We start from the raw sequence: 25,136 nt of genomic DNA, 5'->3' as shown, positions 1-25,136 counted from the left end.
ACTCTCTTAGCTTTAGTTTTTTTCACCTGGAAAATATTACATTTACTACCTATCTCAGTGTTATAAGGGAAATACTTTGTAAATCTTAAAAGTATTTAAATTATTAATAATTATGTTATGCATAGACACATATGTGCACATACACATATATGAGTTCTAATTTTTGTTATTGTAAACCATTCTTTATGTCAATATACCAAAGTCTAGATCTGTAAATATGTTTACCAAAGTAATGCCTTGTTTTTATATTTTGTTTTTGGTTTTTAATCACAAACCATTTCTTTAGTATAATACAATTTCAGAATAAAAATTCATTTTGAAGAACTTATTATCAGTATTCTATAAGACATTTGAAAAACAAAACATTTTAATACATTATTCAGTTCCTCCATTCTCATCCTGCCTCCCTCTAAAAGTTAAAATATTTTAAGGTTTTCTTTAAAACTCTAAGTCTAGTATCTCTGGAATGCCACATATTCCATTTTGTTAAAAATAGGGCCATATTGATATCAAGTATGGGTAATGTCCCAAATAGCCCATAATGGAACTGTATCTGAGTAGAAGCTGTGCACGCTGTAGTATTTTTTGACAATTTTGATTTTCCCTGTTTCTAAAGCTATAGTTCTTTGAAAAAGCATGAAGCATTTCTCAGCATTCTTCTCCAGTAATGTCTCTTTGTTCTGCTCCCTCTCCTCAAATGTGTTTGAAGATAATGATATCTTTTTCCAATTCTTACTTATAAGAAAACCAGTTCAGAGTATTATTTCTCGGAAGGATCACTTGGTTAGGCTAAGATGCTTGAAGAGCAACAGTTAGACATTCTTCCTGAACATCTGAATTGGTTGATTTGGAGTAAGAGTTCAAAGCCTGTAAAATTTTTTGGGGCAGGATTTTCGCATTCTGAGATTATTTTATTTTTTCTTTACTATTTAATGATTAACTCATTTGGATCATTGTTCTGGCTTTCTTTTCCATTCTATATCTTCTACAGATAGAAAGAAAAAAATGATAAAAACTTTAGCTTTTAATATTGTTTAAAAAAAAAAATTTGGCAACTAGTTTTTCATAGCTCTTAATGCTTCTTCCGCTTCAGGACCCCTGTTCCTTTTTTTCCCCCTCCATCTCTCACCTCCTCTTTTCATGACTTTCCTCAGAAAACTTTGACCAAAGACCCTTCTCAGCAGTTTTCTTTCCTGATCCTCATCCATTTTAGTATACTTAAATCTTTAAATATTATGTTAAAGTTCCCGCCCCCCCCCCACATAGTTATCTCTTCTGCCCCAAACTACTTATGATTTTAACAATGTAGAAAGGCTATTCCTTGTGTATAAGCTCTTTTTAACAATGCATATTCACAACTACTATGTAATTCATAAAACTGCTTGAGTTAGAACACATGTAACAGTCCTCTTGGCTTCTCATAGGATCCACAAGTTGAACACTATTTGGTAAACTATTTTTTTGACTTGTTTCTCTCTTTTCTTTTCTCAGTAGCATTTTATTTTTCCAAATACATGTAAAGATAGTTTTCAACATTAATTTCTGTAAGATTTTGATTTTTGAATTTTTTCTTCCTCCCTCTCTTCCTTGCCTCTTTTCTCCCCAAGAAAGCAAGCAATCCAATATAGTATATGTACAATCATTTTACACATATTTCCATATTTGTCATGTTGTGTAAGAAAAATAAGACCAAAAGGGGAAAAAATAGGAGAAAGAAAAAGCAAACAAACAAACAAACAAAAAAAGGTGAAAACACTCTGCTTCGATCTTCATTCAGTCTCCATAATTCTCTCTCTGGATGTGGATGGCATTTTCAATCCCAAATCTATTGGAATTGTGTTGGATTGTTGTATCATCACATAATCTTGCTGTTACTGTGCACAATGTTCTCATGATTTTCCTTACTTTACTCAGTATCAGTTCATGTAAGTCTTTCCAAGCTTTTCTGAAATCAACCTGCTTATCATTTCTTGTAGAACAATAATATTCCATTTCATTCATACACCATAACTTATTCAACCATTCCACAACTGATGGGTATCCACTCAATTTTTAGTTCTTTGCCACTACAAAAAGGGCTGCTACAAACATTTTTGCACATGTGGGTCCTTTCTCCTCTTTTATGATCTCTCTGAGATATAGACCCAGTAGTGACACTGCTGGATTGAAAGGTATGCACAGTTTGATAGCTCTTTGGGTGAAATTCCAAATTACTCTCCAGGATGGCGGGATCATTTAACAACTCTACCAACAATACATTTGTGTTCCAGTTTTTCCAATATTTCTTCCAATATTTTTCATTATCTTTTCCTGTTATCTTAGCCAATTTGAGAGGTATGAAGTGGTACCTTGGAATTGCTTTCTCTAATCAATAATGATTTAGAGCATTTTTTTTCAAATGATATAAATGGCTTGAATTTCTTCTATTAAGTGAATTTCTGATGGCACCATTCTCCTACTTGGAAAGAAAATTATATGTTTCTAATACATTTATTAAGAGTCTTTGCATAAATTTTCAACGAATATGTAGAACTAATAATTGTATTCGGTGCAAGAAGTAGTAGGAATTAGGCTTGGGGTCAACAAGGCATGTTCAAATTCTGCCTTGGCGTTTACCTTCTTATTAGCCTTATTTCTGCTTTGCAGATTTGGGTGACTCAGTCCAAAAAAAAGTTGAAATTAAGGGCAATGAAACATTTTGTAAAGATTTTACTTTCTCAGATACTTTACAGAACACGTTGTACCCTTAAATGAATTTACTTTACCAAATAATTTAATTTTATTAGTGTACTGCTTTGTGATTAAGAACTGCTCCCTCCAGTTTCCTTTTATAGCAATTCTTAGATTTAGCTATAACTGTGTACCCATATAGATATTTCTTAATTATAAAAACATGTTTATAAAATACTTTAGGGTTTACAGGGTAGTTTTTTCACAACGAATCCATAAGATGCATGGTAAAGCTATTATTGTTCTTACTCTACAGATAAGGAATTTGATAGGTTAAACATTGTGAATAGTCACACAACTTTTTTGTGTTTTGAACTCATGTCTTTGTGGTTCCAAGGTAAACATCTCATTATTGACCTTATTTTCCTTGTTTCTTTAGGTATTCTTTAGGTATTCATATGAATAGAAATATTGTGTAATGTGATATTTGCATAGTCCACTTTTGACATTTTTGAATTACAAAACAAATTTCTCATTTCATTCGACTTAGCATGGTTTAGTATAAGTATCTTTCCAAGCAGTAGTTGAATCAAGAACATTATCTTGCTAGAAAGGACATAACAGTTTTCATGCCTATAGGGAGATAAGATGTTTATGGAGATTTTTTTTTTTAAAGTTACGGCTAAGAATTTGCATGGTCTATGGTAAAGAATATTACGTGAGACTTTCCCATTTTGCCACTAACTTTTGTATATATATGAGTTCTGGTTAAAGTGAACCAACAATAACCAATAGATCAAAGTATTGTTGGGAGGCAGTTTCACAGAAGTGCAAAAAAAAAAAAAAAAAAAAAAAAAGCCTTAAGTAGTTACCTGGGAAGGGAAAGAGATTTACTGTGTTTTTCCACATGCTGACAGTAATTGTATTTAACATACTGATGTTAATTGTTGCCAGCTGCTGGCTGCCTTCACTTTATTCTTATTGGAGCTGCTATAAATTCACTTGAAGTACCATGACTGTAGTTGCTGTACTTTGGGTGTGATTCTGATCGTAGTTAATAGAAAATATATTGACATATACTTGTAGCCGCCTATTTATGAATCCTTTGGCTCACAAATTATGTTATTGACTAAATTCTAGTTTTAGCATTATTTATAAAAAAGAAAGCTAGAATAATTTATATTTTTGAAGTATTTTACTTAATTCTAAAGCCTAATGTCATGCTTCATAATGACCTCAGAGGGCCTCTGTTCTTGAAGCTTATACTTGGAGCATAAGCTCTGAGCTTTGAGTCTGGACTGAACAATATGTTTTTTGTCTGTCACATAAGGACTAGCCTAGCTAACTTTGGAACAGTTTATCACCAGGAAGTTGGCTTCAGGGTGACAGATTTTTCAACTACAGCAACTAATGAAACCCCTAAAAGGGCAGTGGAGGAAGTATCAGTAATAATAGAATTGCTCTGATCTTTGAAGTAGCAAAGGTATAAGCTTCTACTAGAAGTATTTTTTTTTCATTAAAACTATTTATTTAAAAAAAATATGCATAGATAATTTTCAACATTCACCTTTGCAAAATCTTGTGTTTTGCAAACTCAAGCAAAGCCTTAGTTTTTTCATCTGGAAAATGGGAATAATAATACATTTACTACCTATCTCAGTGTTATAAGAGAAGTACTTTGTAAATTTTAAAAGTATTTAAATTATTAATAATTATGTTATGCATAGACACATATGTACACACACACACATATATTTATACATGAGTTCTAATTATGTGTTCCACATTTTTTTCCTTCCCTTCCCCACATCCCTTCCCTTAGATGGCAAATAATTCAATATGTTAAAACATTCAATTCACTAGAAGTATTTCTAATCTGTATTTGGGGGTGAGGGTGGGATCAGAAATTGAGTGTATAACAGTAATAATAATAATAACTTGTCAATTTCATCAGTTTTGTGATTTTGTTTATTTCTGCCTACTTCCTTTTTGTTTGTAGTCTTAGGGCAGTGTCGAAACAGCACAGAGCCAAAGAAGCTGCCAACCACAGAAGAGGAGCAGATATACCCCTGGGATACATGTGCTGCAGTGCATGATGTTAGGCTTTCCTTGTTACAGCGTTTCTTTAAGGATGTAAGTACTTATTACAATTGAATAGTCAAGTTGGTGAATATCTTTCACTGTCCCATTAGCATATGATTTTATAGTTCTTATTTGTAATATAAAATGGTATGTTGATGTGAAATCTAGAAGTTTATTTTTTTTTTAAGTGTAGACAAGTTTTCTATTAAAATCAGTCTCCTTAACAAATGCCTTGTGACTCCTGATGTGACCCAGATAAATTACATGGGGTGATACCTACCCTATTTTACTATAAGTCTTTTGTATATTTAATTTGATTATTGTAATCAGATTTCAAAATTTTAGAATTTATCATAATAGATTTATTGCACTAGCTACTGCAGATTATTCCTTTATTAGATTTCAAAAGACTTGAAGTATCCCTCATTTCTCAATTCTCCACTTATAGTGGTATGAGCTAATGAACTGCTGAGTATCATAGGAGTACACATTACAGACCGACCACTCATAAGCTGAAGTAGGCATGAGAATCTGACTTCCCAGTTGATAGGCCAGAGATGCTTTTCCCTTGTCCTGAGGAAGATAGTAATAAGTGAGAGGCAATATTATGTAATGAAAGGAGTTTTTGATTAGGCCTTGAAAGAACCAGATTCTAGTACTAATTTTGCTATTTATTAGATGAGATAACTTTGGAGAAGTCATATAACTTTTTCTCAACATCAGATTTTCATAAATAAAATGGAGATAATAGTGCTGGCCTTTCTTACCTTGTGAAGATTAAATGAGATAATATGTTTTGTAAGCTATAAAATGCCATTATAACATAATAAGTATGATGATGGTGACTTAAAGTCCATGGGAAAAAAACAAGTTTTTACCTTAAAAGAAAAGAAAAAAAATAGAGCAGTAATTTCTTGTTTACTTTTAGGAGAGTCCAGTAGATATAGAGAATGGGATCAGAGTCATGATTGGAAGAATTAGCTTTGGAAAAGAGTGGGAACACTGCTTCCTCTGAGAAAAAGAGAATGGATGAAAAAAATCTTAAGAAGCTTTGCTGAAAGCTGCTTATCTAGAAAGAGAATTAACAAAAGATGTACTTATACTGCAAATTTGACTTTGTGAAGGCTTATATTCTCCAGGACCCTTTAGAGTCCAGTGGCAGTGAAAATATAGTCTGAGGTCATAAATGTGAGGCAGTGTTAGCTTGTAGAAAAGGAGAAGAAGGACTCTTAATCTATCTATCTATGTATCTATGTATCTATCTATCTATCTATAGTAGTATAACTGTACTTTTAAAGAAATAGCATGGCATAATGGATAAAATCAATCATTCAACAAGCATTAAATGCCTACTATGTACTAGGCATAGCTAGATCCTGGAGATATGAGTACAAATAATGGTTTAATCCCTACTTAGAATGAATTTACATTATGATGGGGAAGACAAGTACATATTTTAAAATCTATGTATCTGTGTTTGTGTATGTATATATGCATTCATATATTTATATATATACATGAATGCATGTATACACACAAACACAGATACATGTAGGGAAATGCTAAATTAATAAATATTTACAAATAACATACAAAGTAGTTAAATACAAAGTTGTTTGGGCTGGAGGCCACTAGCAATTGGGGGTACCAAGAAAGACTTCTTAGAGAAGATGGTGCCTAAGCAATTTTAAAGGAAAAAGAGGGACTGTATGGCCAGTGTGATGCTAGCCTTGGAATCAGAAAATTTAGATTAAAGTCTTTCCTCTGGCTACTTTCTACTTTTTCTTAGTAACCTCTTAAGTGTCTCAGGCAACTATCTAGGGCTATAGAGTAATAGGGTAGTTCCTGATAGAAATTACAGGTATGAGCTCAAAATAAAATAAAAACTCTATATTTACCTTTTAGGAAGATGCCATTCCTCATTTGGTGTCTCATGGACAATTCACATTAGCCATTCTAAGAATTCTATTTATTCCTTAAAACCTCTATTACCCTTTCTCCTCTTTCTTTAGCAAAGAGTTTTACCATATACTTACTGAGAAAGTAAAGACACTCTATGGGTTCCTTCTCCCCCATTCTGTATCTTTAAATCTCTATTCCTTACTTTTTCAATAGATTTTGATATTCCATTTTGAGGTGCTATCTCTGAATTGTGTTTCATGATATTTGCATTGGGTTTCCTGGTGTTTTAATTGGTGAGGAGATCAAATGTGTTCTCTCTTTGATTTTTGTTTGGACATCTTTCTGCCTTTTGATTGTTCATGGCCTTGCTTATGGGATAGTCTTTTAACATGTAATGTACATTTGTGTGGCCATGGCAAAACTTTATATAGGATAAGGCTTTTTCTGGAGTATGTCAGGAATGTTGCCAACTAAGTGATATTTTTATAGATATATTTGCTTATACATGTTTCTTTTATTAAAATAAGCATAATTATTTTCTTTTAAAATTTTTTCTCTCCTACTTCCCCTATTGGGAGGGTAGAAGTGGAAAGAAAAACAAAACCCTTGTAACAAATATGCATAGTCGAGCAAAAAAAAAAAAAATTCCTGCGTTGTTCATGTCCAGCAATGTTATTTACTTCTTTTCATGGGACAGAATTTCCTAGATGGGGATATTGCCTTTGTCATTACATTAGACACAATAAAGCTTTCTTGAATTATGTAGGTAGACTGGAATGTTTATATCATAAAGTTTTGTTTTTTTTTTTTTTTTAGTAATCCTAAAAGGAGTTTCTTGAACAAAACTACTCAAAATTGTACTTACAAGTGAGCTTTCCGTGGCTTGAGGGTTTTTTGGGACTTAATTAGCCACACTAAAACACTTATAGGCATCATAAATGTAAATTGTCCCAACAGATCTTGTTATCTTTCTTCTTATAATCTACACTTTCTCCAAATTCACCTATTTCTGTTTAGGGTACCAGCATCCTTCTCATCACTCAAGTTTGCCACTTTGGAATAATCATTGATTCTCCCATTTCTCTTATATCTGATATCTAGTCAGTTTACCAAGTCATGTGAAGTTTATATCTAGTGTTGACTTGACATCCTGAGTCAGTCCCTAATTAGATATTACCTGAATTATTGCAATAGTTTACTAAGTAGTCTTTACTTCCAGGGTGTCTCCATTTCCAATCCTTTTCCCACTTATTTATTAAGATAATATTTCAAGCATAGTTTTGACCACTTAATCAAAAAATTTTAGAGTTTTCTGTTGCCCTAGAAGAAAAGCATCCTCTTATTTGAAACTTCACAGTTTAACTCCCTCAATTTTCCTCTGCATATTTATTTCATATTATTTCCTTTCATGTCCCCAATATTCCAACCAAATTGGCCTTCCTATTAATGATGAACTTGGCATTTATTCCAAAATCTTCTATGTCTTTTCACAGGCTTTCCTGCATGCTTGAAAAGTACGTCATTCTTTCTCTTGATTTTTTTAAGATTTAACTCAGATGTCACCTTCTATAGGAAGCTTTCCTGATTCTTCTAATAAATAATGTTTATTTTTCCTCTTCAAATTATTTTGTATTATCTATGGGTTTTTAATTTGTTCTTTTTCTAGCTTTTTTAGTTGTAAGCCCAATTCATTGATCTTCTTTTTCTCTATTTTATGCAAGTAAACATCTAGAGATATAAAATTTCCCCTTACAACTGTTTTGGCTGCATCCCACAAATTTTGGTATGTAGTCTCATTATTGTCATTCTATTGGATGAAATTTTTGATTGTGTCTATGATTTATTGTTTCATCCATTCATTCTTTAGGATTATATTATTTAATTTCCAATTCACTTTTGGTCCGTTTTCTTCTGACCTTATATTGCATGTGATTTTTATTGCATCATGATCTCAAAAAATGCATTTATTATTTTTGCCTTTCTGCATTTGCTTTTGAGATTTTTATGGCCTAATACATGGTCAATTTTTATATAGTTCCATGAACCGTTGAGAAAAAAAGTAAACTTCTTTCTGTCTCCATTCAGTTTTCTCCAAAGATCTATTCCCTAACTTTTCTAACATTTTATTTACCTCTTTAACTTCTTTCTTATTTATTTTGTGGTTTGATTTATTTAGTTCTGAGAGAGCAAAGTTGAGATTCCCCCACTGGTATAGTTTTGCTGTCTATTTCTTTTTTCAGCTCTCTTAACTTCTCTTCTAGGAATTTGGATGGTATGCCACTTGGTGCATATATATTTATTATTTTTATTGCTTCATTATCTATGGTACCCTTCAGTAAAATATAGTTTCCTTCCTTATCTTTCTTAATTAGATCTTTCTTTGCTTTCACTTGATCTGAGATTAGAATTGCTAGCCCTGCTTTTTTTACTTGACCTGAAGCATGATAGATTCTGCTCCAGCCCTTTACCTTCGCTCTGTGTATATCACTATGTTTTAAATATATTTCTTGTAAACAACATATTGTAGGATTCTAGCATTTAATCCAATCTGTTATCTGCTTCTGTTTTATGGGCGAATTCATCACATTTACCACAGTTAAAATAACTAATTCTGTATTTCCTGCCATCTTATTTATCCTAAGTTATGCTTTTCTCTTTCCTTTCCTTCCACCCTCCTCCCCAGTATTTTGCTTTTAATGACCAGCTCCCTTGACCAGCCCTTCCTCTTTAGAGCCCCTTCCCCTTTCTTACATCATTTCCCTGATACTTCTGTTTTCTCTTCTATTTGTCTTTCCCTTTCTTTTCCCCCTTTCCCTTCCATTTCCCTATAAGGTGAGACAAGTTTCTCTGTTAAACCAAATATGTCTGATGTTCTTTCTGATCAGAGCGAAATCTGATGTAAGATTCACACAATGTTCATCCCCCTCCCTTTTTTCCCTCAATGGCAAAGATCACAGATGACATTTTTCTTTTCCGTTCCTCCCCTCCCTCCCTCCCTTCCTTCCTTCCTTCCTTCCTTCCTCCCTCCCTCCCTCCCTCCCTTCCTTCCTTCCTTCCTTCCTTCCTTCCTTCCTTCCTTCCTTCCTTCCTTCCCTCCCTCCCTCCCTCCCTCCCTCCCTCCCTCCTTCCTTCCTTCCTTCCTTCCTGTTGGTGTTTAGCAAATGCTTTTATTTTTGTTGAGATTGTGTGCTTTCTCAATTACTATAGTTACCACAGGTCTAATACAACATGGACAGTGTCTCCTCTAAATATGTCATGGTTATTCCCATCTTCAAGACTTTTCTCTTATTTTCTATCTGAACATCTTTGCTGTTTTTATTTCTTCTAAATACCATCTACACGACTTACTTCTAAGGTTCTACCTAACATACTACTGCTTCATAAAAATCTGCCCTAATTTCAACATATTTATTAAATGAATGAAACACAGAATGTTTTAAGCTCTATACACACATAATTTTTAGTCAGAATGCAAAGAAGTGAATCCATTTATTTAATTCTAAAATTATTATATGAATTTGTTAAAGCTTTTTTGCTTGAAGCTCATTTGCATGCATTTTTCATGTAAGAATTTGTAACTATTTAGGAAGGTCACATATTTTGTGAAGAAATAGGTATTTCAGTTTGTACATTATTAATTCAAGAATTTTTGTTTACTGACCTAGGACTATTGGATTAGACTCTCCAAGAGAGTACCCAATAGTAGTTTTTTTTTTCCTTTTTCTGAGGCAATTGGGGTTTAGTGACTTGTTCAGGTTCACATAACTAGGAAGCATTAAGTGTCTGAGACCACATTTGAACTCAGGTCTTATTTAGCTGCCATCTAGCTGCCCCTCCAGTAGTAGGTTTTTAAAGATAACAAATAAGTTGGTATTTTGTTTTAACTACTTTCATGAAAGGAATATTACTTACATTTAAAAAATGTAGTGCCAAAGAAAGCAGCCTTTTCATTATATTATTGAATGTTAATAAAAAAAAATGATCTTCATACCAAAATCTGCTGGTACTTCAAAAGCATTTCTGAAATGTAGCAGGAAGACAACCTAATCTCCTCTACTTTTTCTGATTTGCAAACAGTAGAAGGCTACTCACTTGCTGTGCATATTTGATTTATGCTGATGTACATCTTTAAATCTGCCAAGAAAGTCACTTTTTACTCAGTTTTTCTCCCGGCTATCTTCATGTCCTTCCCTCCCACCCTCCCTTCCTTTCCTTTCGTTCCTTTCTTTCTTTCCCTTTCTCTTCCTTCTCCCTTCCCTCCCCCCCTCTTTGACACATCTAACTGTAATATGTTTATGGTTTAGATGATAAGTTTTGTGGAGGCATGACTATTTCATGAGAGATATATATTCATATTTTTAATAATCACAAATTTTAGAGCTAACATTTATAATATTTCATTTTTAAAGAAAGATTACCTTGAAGGTAGTTGTATGCTGCTTTATGTCACAAAAATATAAATGATAAAACAGTTGAGAAATATGTGATAATTTTGTTTTGTATAAATGTGTAAAAATATTGCTTTAAATATGTGTATTTTTACAACTTGATATATTTTGTTTAATTTCTAAGAGTTCCTGTCTCCAGGCTGTATCAATTGGCTGGGAAGGAGGTGTTTATGTGCAAACTTGTGGCCACACATTGCACATAGATTGCCATAAATCGTACATGGAATCATTGCGGGTAAGTTCATTAGAAAAATACAAAAATACAAAAAAATAGAAAAATACAAGGGGGAAAAAAAAACCAGTGGTGTTGGTTTCCAGTTAAGGGCAGGAATATTTCAAGATAGTTACTTTAGGCTTAATAACCACAATGATTGCTGTGGCACCTCTCAGATGTAAGGTTTTAATGGAATAGCTTTATTTTTGTCTTTACAGTTCTTATCTAGTTTAACAAATATTTATTTAGCAGAATGGAATTGATTTGATTTGGCTTCCTGCTCTTCAGGTTATTGTTTGAGAAAGAGGTTCTGTTAAAGTGCATTGTATGTCATAGGGCTGAGTCATAAAATCTTTCTTTGAGGGCTGCCTCAGATGTTTCATTGCTTCTTCCTTAAGCTGTCCTTAATACCCTTCACCTGCCTCTTTAAATTTTCTCAAAGTACTTTGTATTTTTCCTCTGCCTCTCTTATTTTCTCCTTAGTATCATGCCTAATTTTGTCTGCTTTTCAGTTTGATATAGAGGAAAGGGCGTTGTTTTGTACTCAAGAAGAGACCTGTATTTGAGTCCCAGCTTCAGTATTTACCAAATTCTATAATATGAGCAAGTCACTTAATCTCTTTTAGTTCCGATTTCCTCATCTGTAAAATAGGAATAATTAGATCTTTAATATTTTCTTATAAGATTGTTATGAGGATCAAATGATGTATGCATGAAAGCCTTAAGTAAATATCAGCTATTATGATCAGTAGCAACATTATTATTATATTCTAGATGATGAGCTCCTTCTGGCCAAAGGATTATTTTTTCAATTTTGTTTCTAGGGCTTTCTATGATCCTTTGCTTAGTAAATGTGTAGAATTAAATTCTTAACCATAAATATATGATCTATATAAAATGAAACAAAAGTAATATAATATGCTCTTTATTTAGGTATGCATTTATGTTTGAAAAGCCACACTTCTGACTTTCACACACACAAAAGTGCTCTGGCACTGCTTTTGACTTTGTTTTGTTGAATGGGATTGTGAAAATAGTGAATCCAAAATACTCAGTTGCTTTGTTCATTGTGGCCAGTGATGACTGCCAGCAGATTTTAAGGACTTGTCCTTTTGGGTTTCTTATGTGCAACTTTGAAGAATGCTTGCATATAGTGAGTATACTAAACTGTAAATCTTTGGGTTACCAAGCCCAAGACTCATAGTTTGCCCCATGATTATTATTGGTATTACCCAAGGTATTAAAGATTAAAATCTTTAAAGATTAAGATCTTTAAAAGATTTTTGAAGATTAAAAGATTAAAATCAATCAAAATATCAATAATAATTCCATTTATTTGCCAATAATAGCATAGTGAAGGAGATCAGTAGTATAAAGGATGATTAGGTCTGTGCTTACATATTCCTTTGTCAAAGGTTCAGTTCATCCTTTTTTTTTTTTTTTTTTTTTTTTTTTCCTTTTATCTAGAGGAGTCTTTTGCCCAGTTAGGCAAATTTTGGGGGGGTGTAAGACTATATATTCATAGCACATACAGGATCAAAAGATAGAAATTCATATTTATCAGAAATTGATGGAAGCAAAAACTGCAAAAACTGATACTAAGCCTTTGGAAATAAGCCTTGAAGGTTAGCATGACAATTCTATGAAAATGTTAATTAAGTTAAAATAGGAATTCTTCTTTTTCTTTCTTTTTTTTTTTTTAATAACTTTTTATTGACAGAACCCATGCCAGGGTAATTTTTTACAGCATTATCCCTTGCACTCACTTCTGTTGCGATTTTTCCCCTCCCTCCCTCCACCCTCTCCCCCAGATGGCAAGCAGTCCTATACATGTTAAATAGGTTACAGTAGATCTTGGATACAATATATGTGTGCAGAACCGAACAGTTCTCTTGTTGCTCAGGGAGAATAGGATTTAGAAGGTATAAATAACCCGGGAAGAAGAACAAAAATGCAAGCAGTTTACATTCAATTCCTAGTATTCTTTCTTTGGGTATAGCTGCTTCTGTCCATCCTTGATCAATTGAAACAAAGTTAGATCTTTTCTTTGTTGAAGAAATCCACTTCTATCAGAATACATCCTCATACAGTATCGTTGTTGAGGTATATAATGATCTCCTGGTTCTGCTCATTTCACTCAGCATCAGTTCATGTAAGTCTCACCAATCCTCTCTGTTTTTGTTCTGCTGGTCATTTCTTACAGAACAATAATATTCCATAACGTTCCTATACCACAATTTACTCAACCATTCTCCAATTGATGGGCATCCATTCATTTTCCAGCTTCTGGTCACTACAAACAGGGCTGCCACAAACATTTTGGCACATATAGGTCCCTTTCCCTTCTTTAGTATCTCTTTGGAGTATAAGCCCAGTAGAAACACTGCTGGATCAAAGGGTATGCACAGTTTGATAACTTTTTGGGCATAGTTCCAAATTGCTCTCCAGAATGGCTGGATGTGTTCACAATTCCACCAACAATGTATCAATGTCCCTGTTTTCCCACATCCCCTCCAACATTCCACGTTATAAAATAGCAATTCTTAACCCAAAAAGTGATGTGGGGGGTTGAAATGGTAGAGAAGAAAAGTATTTAGATAAGCTTGATAAAGACATTTTATTCTATATTTGTTTTTAGTTTTATTTATACTTATGATGCTACCACTATAAAAAAAGAAAGGTCTTCTGCTTCCTGAAAAATATATGGTTTCTCTTTGCTATGGTAGTGGGAAATCAAAACCAAAATTTAATTGTCATTGTCTAGAAATTTAAAATGGTTTAGAGTTGTATTTTTCTAGAATCTTATTGAAGTGTTTAAAATAAAAAATTGCAAACATTAATGCTAAAAATTCTTACATCAACCTTCATGCTTATCCCCCTAACATGGTGCTCCAAAAAATTCTGAGTATGAATTAATACTACCACACACAGCTTTATTATTAGCATTTGAAGCCTAACCCTATTCTATCACAATTCTGACTTAGGCTACAATTATAATAACTCTTTCTCCCTAGACTCCTTATCAGGCCCACTACTTATTCTATCATGCTGACTCCTTCCACTAATAATCATTGCTAGTCAAAACCATCTAGCCCATGAGCCATTGACACGAAAAAAAATCTACCTAACCACACTTATTATCCTCCAACTTTCCTTAATCATAGCTTTCACCTCATCTGAACTAATTATATTCTATATCTTATTCGAAACTACCCTAATCCCTACCCTCATCATCATCACACGCTGAGGAAGCCAAAACGAACGACTCAATGCAGGACTATATTTCCTTTTTTACACACTAGTAGGCTCCCTCCCTCTTCTAGTAGCATTACTATACCTACACAACAATTTAGGCTCCCTTCACATACTTACCATAGCACTAATATCACCTACACTAGACACCTCCATTCTATTTTTTAGTGTTCTGACCAAAAAGAATTCAGCTTTTTGGCTGAATTCTACCATATTAAGCAAACTAATTTGTATTTAGACACAGCCTGATACTTTTTTTTTTTTTTTTTTGCTAAGGCAATTAGGGTTAAGAAGATCACACAGCTAGGAAGTTGTAAGTGTCTGAGATCAGATTTGAATTCAGGTCCTTCTGACTTAAGGGCTGGTGTTCTATCCACTTAGGCCACCTAGCTGCCCCACAATCTGGTACATTTTAAAATGTAAATAAATGTATTGTTAAATGTGCATATATCTATTTTTCTTTTGTAGCATATATACATTAAAATAGAACTCATAATTTTGATAGCTGTAAGCCTCTAAATCTAGAGCTTTTACTTAACTCTTTGGCAAAAAGTATATTAAGTTGTCAGATATTCAATTCTTGGTTTTTCAAATAATCTTTTATTTATGTCTTCTTTTTATAGCTCTTTCCTTTCTCTTTGTCTTTTGGATAAAAATTATTTGTCCCATTATAGTATTTTTTTATTCAACAAAATGCTGCCTTTTCCAATAGACAATAGTCAGATTTTGTAACTGGAAAGATCAATGTAAAAGAATAGATTCAAAGTAATAGGCAGTTCAGAATGAGCTTCTTAACTAAGCATGTATACATTATTTAAATGTTTATACTCTGAAATTCAAATGCATATTAGAACTAAGGTAAAATTCTGTTTCTCATTGTCTTTCTTTCAGTAGTCAATATTTATAATAGCATTTACTTTTATATGTTTGGCAAAGTGTGTACTGTGCTAAATGCTTTAAAATATTATCTCATTTGATCTTCACCAAGGAGATGGTGCTATTGTTATTCCAGTTTTAAAGTTGAGGAAACTGAGGTAAGCAATACTTAAGTAATTTGCTCAGAGTCACACAACTCATAAGTATCTGAAGCCAGATTTGAACTTAGGTCTTCCTATCTTTATCTGTTTGTCAACCTAATCTAGCTTTAAAATTTGATGAAATAGCTAATAGTATACTCTGAAATATGACTCCATTTTGATGATACTGCCTCTTCCACTACTCTTTCTAATAGTGGTTACAGTTCTCTCATAGTTCTCCATTCACTGGTCATGGTGGAGGATTTGGAATATTTCTTGTACCCATTGTCACTTGCAGATTCTTCCACCATCACCATTTTCAGTCATCTTTCCTCCTTTGTTGTTCTTAGTAGACAAATATATTACCTAATCCATTATCTCCCACCAGATCTTTCACCAGAACATTCCTCAGTGCCTTTTTCACAGTCTTCCTCTCAAAACCAGTTCCTGCACTCTGTATGTTATATATTTATGTGTGTATGTGCACATACATAACACTGTGTAAACACACACACACACACACACACACACACACACACACACACACACAGATTTTTCCTCAAATATTTTACTTTACCAGTTCCTCAATCTATTCACTTTGTATGTCATCCTCTACCACTCCACCCTGTTTATACACATTTACGGTTATTTCCTTTATCTTGCCTAAAATGTTCTACTTCTTGTTCATGAGCTGAAATTTTAAAAATCTGATCTGGATAGAGCACCAGCCCTGAAGTCAGTGGGACCTGAGTTCAAATCTAGCCTCAGACAAATTGCCTCAGCAAAAATAAACAAACAAACAAATAAATAAAAATATGATCATCTTTTATTTCACCAGAAAAAATTGAGACTATTTAGTGATAATTGTATTTTCTCTCCATCTCTTTTCATATACTGATCACATCCTCTTTCACTATTTCCTTCACTATCTGATGAAATGGTAGTCTTTCTTCTTGCTATGGCCAGCCTGCCAGCTGTAGCAGATTGCCTTTATTATCTCTCATTACCATTCCCATCCTCTCTCTATTTTTCAGTCTTTCCCTTTATTTTGCCTCTTTATTGATGTTTACAAATACATCTGTCTTTCCCATTCTTTAAAAACAAAACAAAACTAAACAAACTAAAATAATCTTTCACTAGATCCTCTATCTCTTCTAGCTATTGTTTTGTATGTCACCTGCCCTAATCAACTAATTTAAAAATGCATATATAAGTAATACTTGCACTTTTTTCATTTTTACACCTTCTATAAATTGTGTCCTAATCCCACCATTCAACTAAAATGTTTTTTCCTCCAAAATCTTTTATGTTCTCCAAAATAGACTTTTATTCTCCACATTGAATGGTCTTTTCTTGGCTCTATGCTTCTTGAAGGGAGGTAGTGGTCAAGGTAAAAGTGGTTTGACTTGCCTGATACATGTAGCCTCCTCTTTCTCTGTCAGGATACTCTCCTTGATTTAGGTAGATAGAAAAGCAAAACAAATTAATTCTAATCCCTGTTGGAACAAGCTCCTTGCTTCCTACAAAGTTGTAAATATTTCACAATCTTCATAGGTCTGTTTTGTGATATAATATCTTTGATATCTCTGGAGTTTGCTGATGGGAATTTGATGGGAGTGGATCAGCCATCTGTCATCCATCCTCTCTCATATAATTCTTCTCAATCTCTGTCTCTATTTCTCTCCCCCCTACTAAAATGTCTGTTATCAGGTGATCTGTATGAATAAATTATCTTACTGAATGCACTATAGATCCAGAATGATGATAAGATCTGGATAATAACAATATAGTAATCAAGGGATCAGTGTTCACTAACTCACAATATATAGTAATATTGATTGAAAGAAATATCTTTAAATTGTAGATTAGATAGTATACTAAGTTCAATTGCTAGTATTTTGAGTTCAAATTTTGTCTCTTGATTAGCAGCATGACTATGGGAAAACACTTAACCTCTCTGAGCCTTGGTTTCTTTAAGTATATAAATACAATTAAAAATTCCTATAGTAACCAATTCATAGGGTGGCATTAGGTATATAACTAATTTGTAGACATGCCAGTTTGATTAAAAAAGAAACAAATTTGGGAACAAATATATCTGTAGGCATCCAAGCATATTGAAATCTATATGGCCACAAGGGATTATTTCAGCTGAGAAAATGTACTACTTGGCTTCATGAGGAATAATACTATTGTATGATCTTTGGGTTCTGTTAGTGGCTCCTCTTGTTTGTTAAAGATCCTCATGATGTTCCAGTGGATGCTACCATAGGAAGCCACATTAAATGACCTGAATAAATGGTTTATCTTAGACCTTATCTTGATATTTTTGTATATCTGGAAACTTCATTATGGAGACCAATGTTTCTAGTGTTTTCACGGGAACCATTCTTTTAAAGCCCACATTATCTACCATCAAGTCATCCCTATCTGTACTTTTTCTAGGAGTTGACCAATGCAGATAAAACAGACTCTGTGTGTGTGTATGTATATGTATATGTATTATTGATTAGTCAAAAGCACTTTTAAGTCATGGATGCCCTATGGCAAAGAAACATGGGACCTTTTTATATTTTATAGATTAGAATGTAGAATACTTTGATTACCTAGCATCTCAGGTATTGTTCACCTTTGCTGTCACTTAAATTTCCAAACATTATCATATTTGAACAGATGTACTAAAACAATTTAGACACCCAGTGGATTATAATGTTAATTATATTATATATATTTATAATATTATAATTATATTATATATTATATTATAATTATAATGTCACTCCTGAATAGGCTCTACTATGGAGTATAAATTTTTTCTGCCTCTCAACCTCAGTTTCTATTAGTCATTAAACATTTATTAAGCACCTACTTTGTGCCAGGCACTGTGCTAAGCATGGAGATAAAAATAACAAGTTTATATCCTAAAGGAGCTTTACAGTCGGGTAGGTAGAGGCAACATACAAGGAAAATAAAAAAAGAGAGGCAGTCGATACCTGGCCTAGGGGCAGGATAAAGAAATCTAAAAGTAGTGTAAATGGTGGGATATTGAAAGAAGACTCTGCTGAGCTCTTAAATAGAGGTATTGGATTCCCAGGCTCTGCCTTTGAGTTGAGGATCCTATCAGAGAAGCAGAGGCCACTTATTAGATATGATTATCAGACAGGTTGAGGGCTTAGAGTCCCAAGGAAAGGAGACAGACAGATTCAGTTTTGGAAGATAATGAGATTTTCTATTGATGAGTTTACTAGAGAAAGAAAATATAATAAAAAAGTTCAAAAAAGTCCAAAAGCAGTGTTGCTGGGGAGAAATAGTGGGAAATGTCTATTCCATAGGAAAATACAAAATATACCAATAGGAGGCTAAATCTCTCGGCCTCTTGGAATCTACTCATATCACTATGTATCTCCTAGAAAGGCCTAATAAGTGATGTTCCACCTCTGCAACCATGGTCCAGTTGTGGTCTATAGGAATTTGTTCAAGACTGTACACATAATCCCCTGTGAACCTTGGCGAATGTAATTATGACATAACATCTGTTAGCATATCTAGTCTTGTGAAATATGTGCTTTGGCCAAGGACCTTGTGGAATCATCAGTAGGCTTATAACAATATGTTTTGTGGTACTCATATAATTTGCTGGAAAATGATGACTAGGACAATAGGTCTCTTATGCTCAGGTGGCGATTTCCCTGATCTACTAGTTAGTGTTACCTTCCACATCATATATATTCCTCCCCTTCCCTTTCTTTCAGGAAAGAGTTCACCATATTTTACAGCATTCTAATTAGAATTCTAACTCAGAATACTATTTTAAACTATTTCATTGGTGTGTGTGACTGCTATGATTTGAGAAATTTTTTGACAGGTGATATTTTTTGTTCATGAGAGTATTTGAGACTAGCTATTATTGGTTTTTTTTTTTTTTTTTAAGATTACCAAATTTACGTTTCTTTTATTTTTGAAGTTAATTCCTCCAGAAAAAAAATCCTTCAAAATTATAATATCATAGCTTTGTCTTTCTGTAAATATGTACATATTTTATTAGCACAATTATGACATTTTTTCTATCTTTTTAGAATGACCAGGTTCTTCAGGGTTTCTCTGTGGAAAAAGGAGAATTCACATGCCCACTCTGTCGTCAATTTGCTAACAGCGTACTTCCCTGTTATCCTGGAAACAATGTGGAAAATAGCCTTTGGCAGTGTCATAGTAACAAGAGCATGCAAGAGCTCATAAAAGAGGTTGAAGAGCTTCAAGAACAGCTGGGAATTTTCCCAGTAAGCATCAGTGTAAGGCAGAAAGATCCTTGTTAATTTGTTTCTACTTTTGATTCTTTTCATTCAATCTTTGTGACTTGTTTATATTTTTTAAGAATTTCATGGAAAATTGCCTTAAAGGTTTTGACTTCTGTTATTTTATTGAGTTAAAAAAAAAAAGAATAGTAGAATGCTTTATTACCAAAGTCTGTAATTATCTTCTGTCTAAATTATTATAGTTTTAATATTGTTTTTTCCAGATTGTGAAAACCTATACGTTTGTATGTATTTAGGTACTTTTCATAGAATTGTATTATCCATATCTCATATGTTATTTCTTTGAGATGAAAAGCACAATTTAGTTTATAAAAAACCTATTAATAACAAGATTTATACAGAACTACTTACAATATTTGTTAATATGTAGTTATTTATAAAACTATATTAATGAAAAAGATTATATATTAATATTAAATATCCCAATAGCCTGGACCTTCCATGTGGAACCAACTGCTACAGTATAGTTGTTTCATCTTGCATATTTAAATTTCTATTAATGGTATTTACCACTATAAATAACAGAAGTATCTCCTTATAATACACTTTTACCTTTAAAATAATTTTTGTGTCTAGACCCATAGGGTAATGAGCCTCTAACATATAGTTATACTTGGTCTTATTAAATAAATGTATTCATGAAAATTAGTTGTTTTCATTTAAAAATTTTAATTTTTATTATTGTCATTTAAAAATAATTTCTTTTGTAAGGTAAAATTATCTTGCAGTATATTCAAATTTGAGTATATTATATTTCCTCAAAGTGAGATGTCCTTTATTACTTTAAAAGTCAGTTAGTCTATAAACTTTTATTAAGTGCCTACTATGTACCAAGGATTGTGGTAAAAACTAGTGATTTTTAAAAAAGAGTCAAAAGACAGTCCCTGTCCTTAAGGAGTTCACAATTTAATGGGGGAAACACTAGTTTATACAGGAAAAAATTTAAAGCGGTAAGGAATACTAATTAAGAGAGTTTAGGAAAGACTTTTTGTAGGATGTGGGATTCTATTTAAGACTTGAAGAAAGCCCATAGTTGAAAATGAAGAGAGGTGTTTTCCCGATAGAGGGGGCAGCTAAAGAAATTGGAGTCAAGAGATGAAATGTCTTATTTGTAGTGTAACAAAGAGGCCGATATCAATTGATTGAAGACTATGTGGCAGGGAGTAAGGTATAAGGAAACTGAAAAGGAATAGGAGGGTTGGTTATGAAGGACCAAACAGCCATTTTATCCTAGAGGTTATAGGGGCCTCTTGGAATTTTTTTTTTTTTTGGGGGGGGGAGAGGTGACATGACTAGACCTGTACTTCAGGAAAATCAATTTAGTGGCTGAATGGAAGATGAATTGGAGTTGGGAGAGACTTGAGGACGGAGGTCTATTAGCAGTAGTCTAAGCATGAGTTGGTGCGAGCTTATACTAGCCTCATAACAGTATCAGAGGAAAGAAGGGAACATATTTGAGAGATATTGCCAAGTTGAAATCAACAGACCTTGCTACAGACTGGATATGTGGGGTTGGGAAATATTGAAGAATCAAAGATGACCCCCATGTTATGAGCCTAAGGATATAGGATATGATGGTACCATACTTTAGGAAATAGGGGGAAATTAGGAAGGATGAGGGAGGGTAGAGGGAAAGATAATGAGTTCAGTTTTGGAGGGTTTAAGATGTCTTGGAGATTTAGTTTGAGATGTCTGAAAGGTAATTGGATGTTGAGCCTGAATATTAGCAGAGGTTAGAACAGGATAGGTAGATCTGAATATCAGCATAGAGATGGTAATTAAATAGATCAAATGAAGTAGTATAGAAGGAGAAGAAAAGGGAACCCTTGCAGATACCTATAAGAGATTGTATTACAATGATAGTTGTATTACTGTTATAAATTTTTACATTTTAATTTTTGATATTTTTTAATCATGAAAAACATTTATATTGTGTGTCTGTTGGTGAATTAAAATATAGTGAACTTTTTGTTGTTATTATTATTAGTCAGAAACCAACTTAAGTAAAGAAATGGAATCTGTAATGAAGGATATCAAAAGTACTACACAAAGAAAATACACAGACTATAGCAAGACTCCTGGCTCACCAGACAATGATTTTCTCTTTATGTATTCTGTAGCTAGGTAAGTACAATATTTAATTTTTTAGGAATTTTCTCACTTGCTGTCACTCACTGGTATTGTTCAGAGGACCTTTGTTTTATCTAGTTGTAAAGGTTCACTTAACATAATATCTTTTTTACTTTTTCTACCTGATTTTTTGTAAACTTTTCACTATGCCATTTGAAAATCAAATCTTTATTTAAGTGATTTTAAGAAAAAATAAAATGTAGGAATATTTTTATAGTTAATTTTGAATTAAGCATTATAGAATGGGGGGTGGTGGGAATTGTTAGTGTTTTTTCCAAATTGTATAATTCAAAATGAATTGGTTTTGGTTAAAAAGTTTCTATTTAGTTTGTTTGACCTATATGCAAAATGAGACAGGTTTATCCTCCAAAATATGCTATTAATCTCTGTAATGAAGAAAGTGGAGGGAAGAAAGTTAAACTTGTTCTGTCTTGTCACTCATTTAATTATAGAAGCCCAGAGAAGAAAATTTTTATTTTAAATATCTAATCATCTATTTAATTATTTAATTATTTTTGTTTAGTTTTAATAATTTAAATATTTAATATTTTTTAAGTTTTCATTTTTAACAATAGTATTTCGGGAGAGGTGATTGCAGTTAAAAGTAACTTAATTAGATTAAAGAGTCAAATAAAATGAGAAAGCCAAGTGTATTCCACAAGTTTTAGCTAGTAGGATTCAGGTGAGATTTTGTTAGTATTCAGCTCCCAAATTAGGTGAAAATAGCCTAATTTAGTAATACTTTAGAAGTACTGAAGAATATGTCTACTTAAAAGTTTTAGAGAAGTTTGTCCTGCAAAATAATGATTAAGCGGAAGAGAAACTGACATTCAACTTAAGATTTTTTTTTTTTTTTTTGCTGGCCTTTTTCTGCAGCAAGTTGATATTGTCAGTTTTTCTACTTTTATGACCCGATTCTTTATATATATATATTTATGCTTTTTATTTATTTTTAATTTGACAGTACCTTATTTTTCCAAGTTCATGCAAATATAGTTTTAACATTCATCTTTGCAAAATCTTGTGTCCCAATTTTCTTTTTCCTTTCTTCTTTCCTCCTTCCTATCTAAGACAACAAGCAATCTGATATAGGTTAAACGTTTCTTATAAACATATTTCCATATTGGTCATGTTGAGCAAGAAAAATCAGATCAAAAGGAGAAAAAGCATGAGAAAGGGGGGAAAAAACAAGCAAATAACAAAGAAAGATGAAAATATTATGCTTTGATCCATATTCAGTCTTCATAACTCTCTCTGGATATGAATGGCATTTTCTATCCCAAGTCTATTGGAATTGCTTTGAATCACCTGATTGTTAAAAAAAAAAAAAAAAGTCTGACATAATTGATCATCACATAATCTTGTTGCTATGTACAATATTCTCTTGGTTCTATTCACTTCACTCAAGTATCAGTTCCTGTAAGTCTCTCCAGGCCTCTCTGAAATCATCCTGCCGATTATTTCTTTTAGAATAACAATACTCCATTATATTCACATACCATAATTTATTTGGCCATTGTCATCTGATGAGCATCTATTCAGTTTCTAGTTTCTTGCCACTACAAAAAGGACTGCTACAAATATTTTTGAACATGTGGGTCCTTTTCCTTTTTTATGATCTCTTTGGGATACAGACCCAATAATGACACTGCTGGAGCAAAGAGTATGCACAGATTGATAACCCTTTGGGCATAACTCCAAATTGTTTTCCAGAATGGTTAGATCAGTTCACAACTCTACCAATAATGCATTAGTATTTATTACCCCATTCCTTTAAAAATATTTTTTAAAATTTGTTTATTTTGGCATTCTTTAAAAAAAATTTTTGAGTTCCAAATTCTTTCCCTTTCTCTCGCTCTTCCCCCATCCATTGAAAAAGCAATAGTAATAGTGAGTACATATATTTATGCTTATACACACACACACACGCACACACACGCACGCACAGAATGGAATCATGCAAAACATCTCCATATTAGCCTTGTTGAAAAAACCCAATCAAACAAAAAAGTAAGAAAAATTAAGGAAATGAAAAAAGCATGCTTCTACCTGGCCTCAGAGTTCATCAGTTCTTAGAATTTGAATGCAGATCAAAGCATATTTTTATTTACTTTATTTTTCAGATTTTTTTTTTTTGTTCTGTATTTTCTTTCACAGCATGACTAATATGCAAATATTTTCTGTACCTATATCAAATTTCTTGTATATTCAACGAGGGGAGAAGGAGAATTTGGAACTTAAAATTTTTTTAAATGTTAAAAATAGTTTTTACATATGATTGGGGAAAAAGGAAATATTAATTTTTAAAAAGAAAAATAGGGAAAAAAAGCTAAAAGTGTGTGTGGGAAAGTAGTACACCACTTCTTTCTTTGGAGGGGGAGAGAGTATTTTTCATCATGGATCCTTTATCATTTTCATGACCCTGTTTCTTAAGTTAAGTTTTCTGTTGACATCACAGGTCTTTTGCTTCTTTTACCTATTTCTTTGATTACACTAAAGTACTTTGTAGTCTGTCTTTAATAGAAATTCACTTCAGGGTTACATATTGATAATAAAAGGAGTGTAATTTGTTAATAACAAAGTGACATTTCTTTAAACTTTTCTTCTTAAAGGAATGTAATCTGTAAGGTTATATACAGTTCCCCTGCTCACTTCAGAAAGAGTAGTACCATTGCCAGTTGGTGGCCAAACTGTGAGACATAAACACAAACTGGTGACTGAATCAAATAATATAATTATAATATTTGGTGATTTTTAAAAAGTTCTTTACATACCTTTTTATTTCACTTGGCCCACCTAAGAGTTTGAGAAACTAAAACTCAAAAAGATTAATGACTTGACCAAGGATGAATACTGAACATGATATTACAAGTGATAAGGGTGGATCACAGGACCAATAGGTTTTAAAATGGGAAGTATTCTGGTCAGCATACTTTCAATGAAAGAGAGTAGCATTTAGCTTGTTTTTCAGATTTATGAATAAAAATTATAAATTGAGGGAAAAATGAAAATAATATGTGTGATTTTAATTATGATTTGAAATTTAGATAGCAAATACATAGTTTATATAGAAAAGATGACATTGTTTGAATATGTTAAATTTTCAGAG

General features: G+C 32.7%; 1 protein-coding gene across 5 annotated transcripts in view; it reads left to right on the top strand.

The window, feature by feature from the left end:
* The window catches only part of UBR3 (ubiquitin protein ligase E3 component n-recognin 3), a 267,500-nt gene that overhangs the window by 163,996 nt on the left and 78,368 nt on the right, over window positions 1-25,136 (top strand). For 4 of the 5 annotated variants that reach the window (XM_031960483.1, XM_031960485.1, XM_031960486.1 and 1 more), the window contains 4 exons: window positions 4,670-4,803; window positions 11,227-11,337; window positions 19,661-19,873; window positions 21,885-22,021. In XM_031960483.1, coding sequence (XP_031816343.1) covers window positions 4,670-4,803; window positions 11,227-11,337; window positions 19,661-19,873; window positions 21,885-22,021 — 595 coding nt within the window. The remainder of the gene's footprint in view (window positions 1-4,669; window positions 4,804-11,226; window positions 11,338-19,660; window positions 19,874-21,884; window positions 22,022-25,136) is intronic. The other variant, XM_003763950.4, reaches the window with a different exon arrangement.

This window comes from Sarcophilus harrisii, chromosome 3 (assembly GCF_902635505.1).
Source record: "Sarcophilus harrisii chromosome 3, mSarHar1.11, whole genome shotgun sequence".
Taxonomy (NCBI): domain Eukaryota; kingdom Metazoa; phylum Chordata; class Mammalia; order Dasyuromorphia; family Dasyuridae; genus Sarcophilus; species Sarcophilus harrisii.
This window is presented reverse-complemented; position numbering and strand designations above follow the sequence as displayed.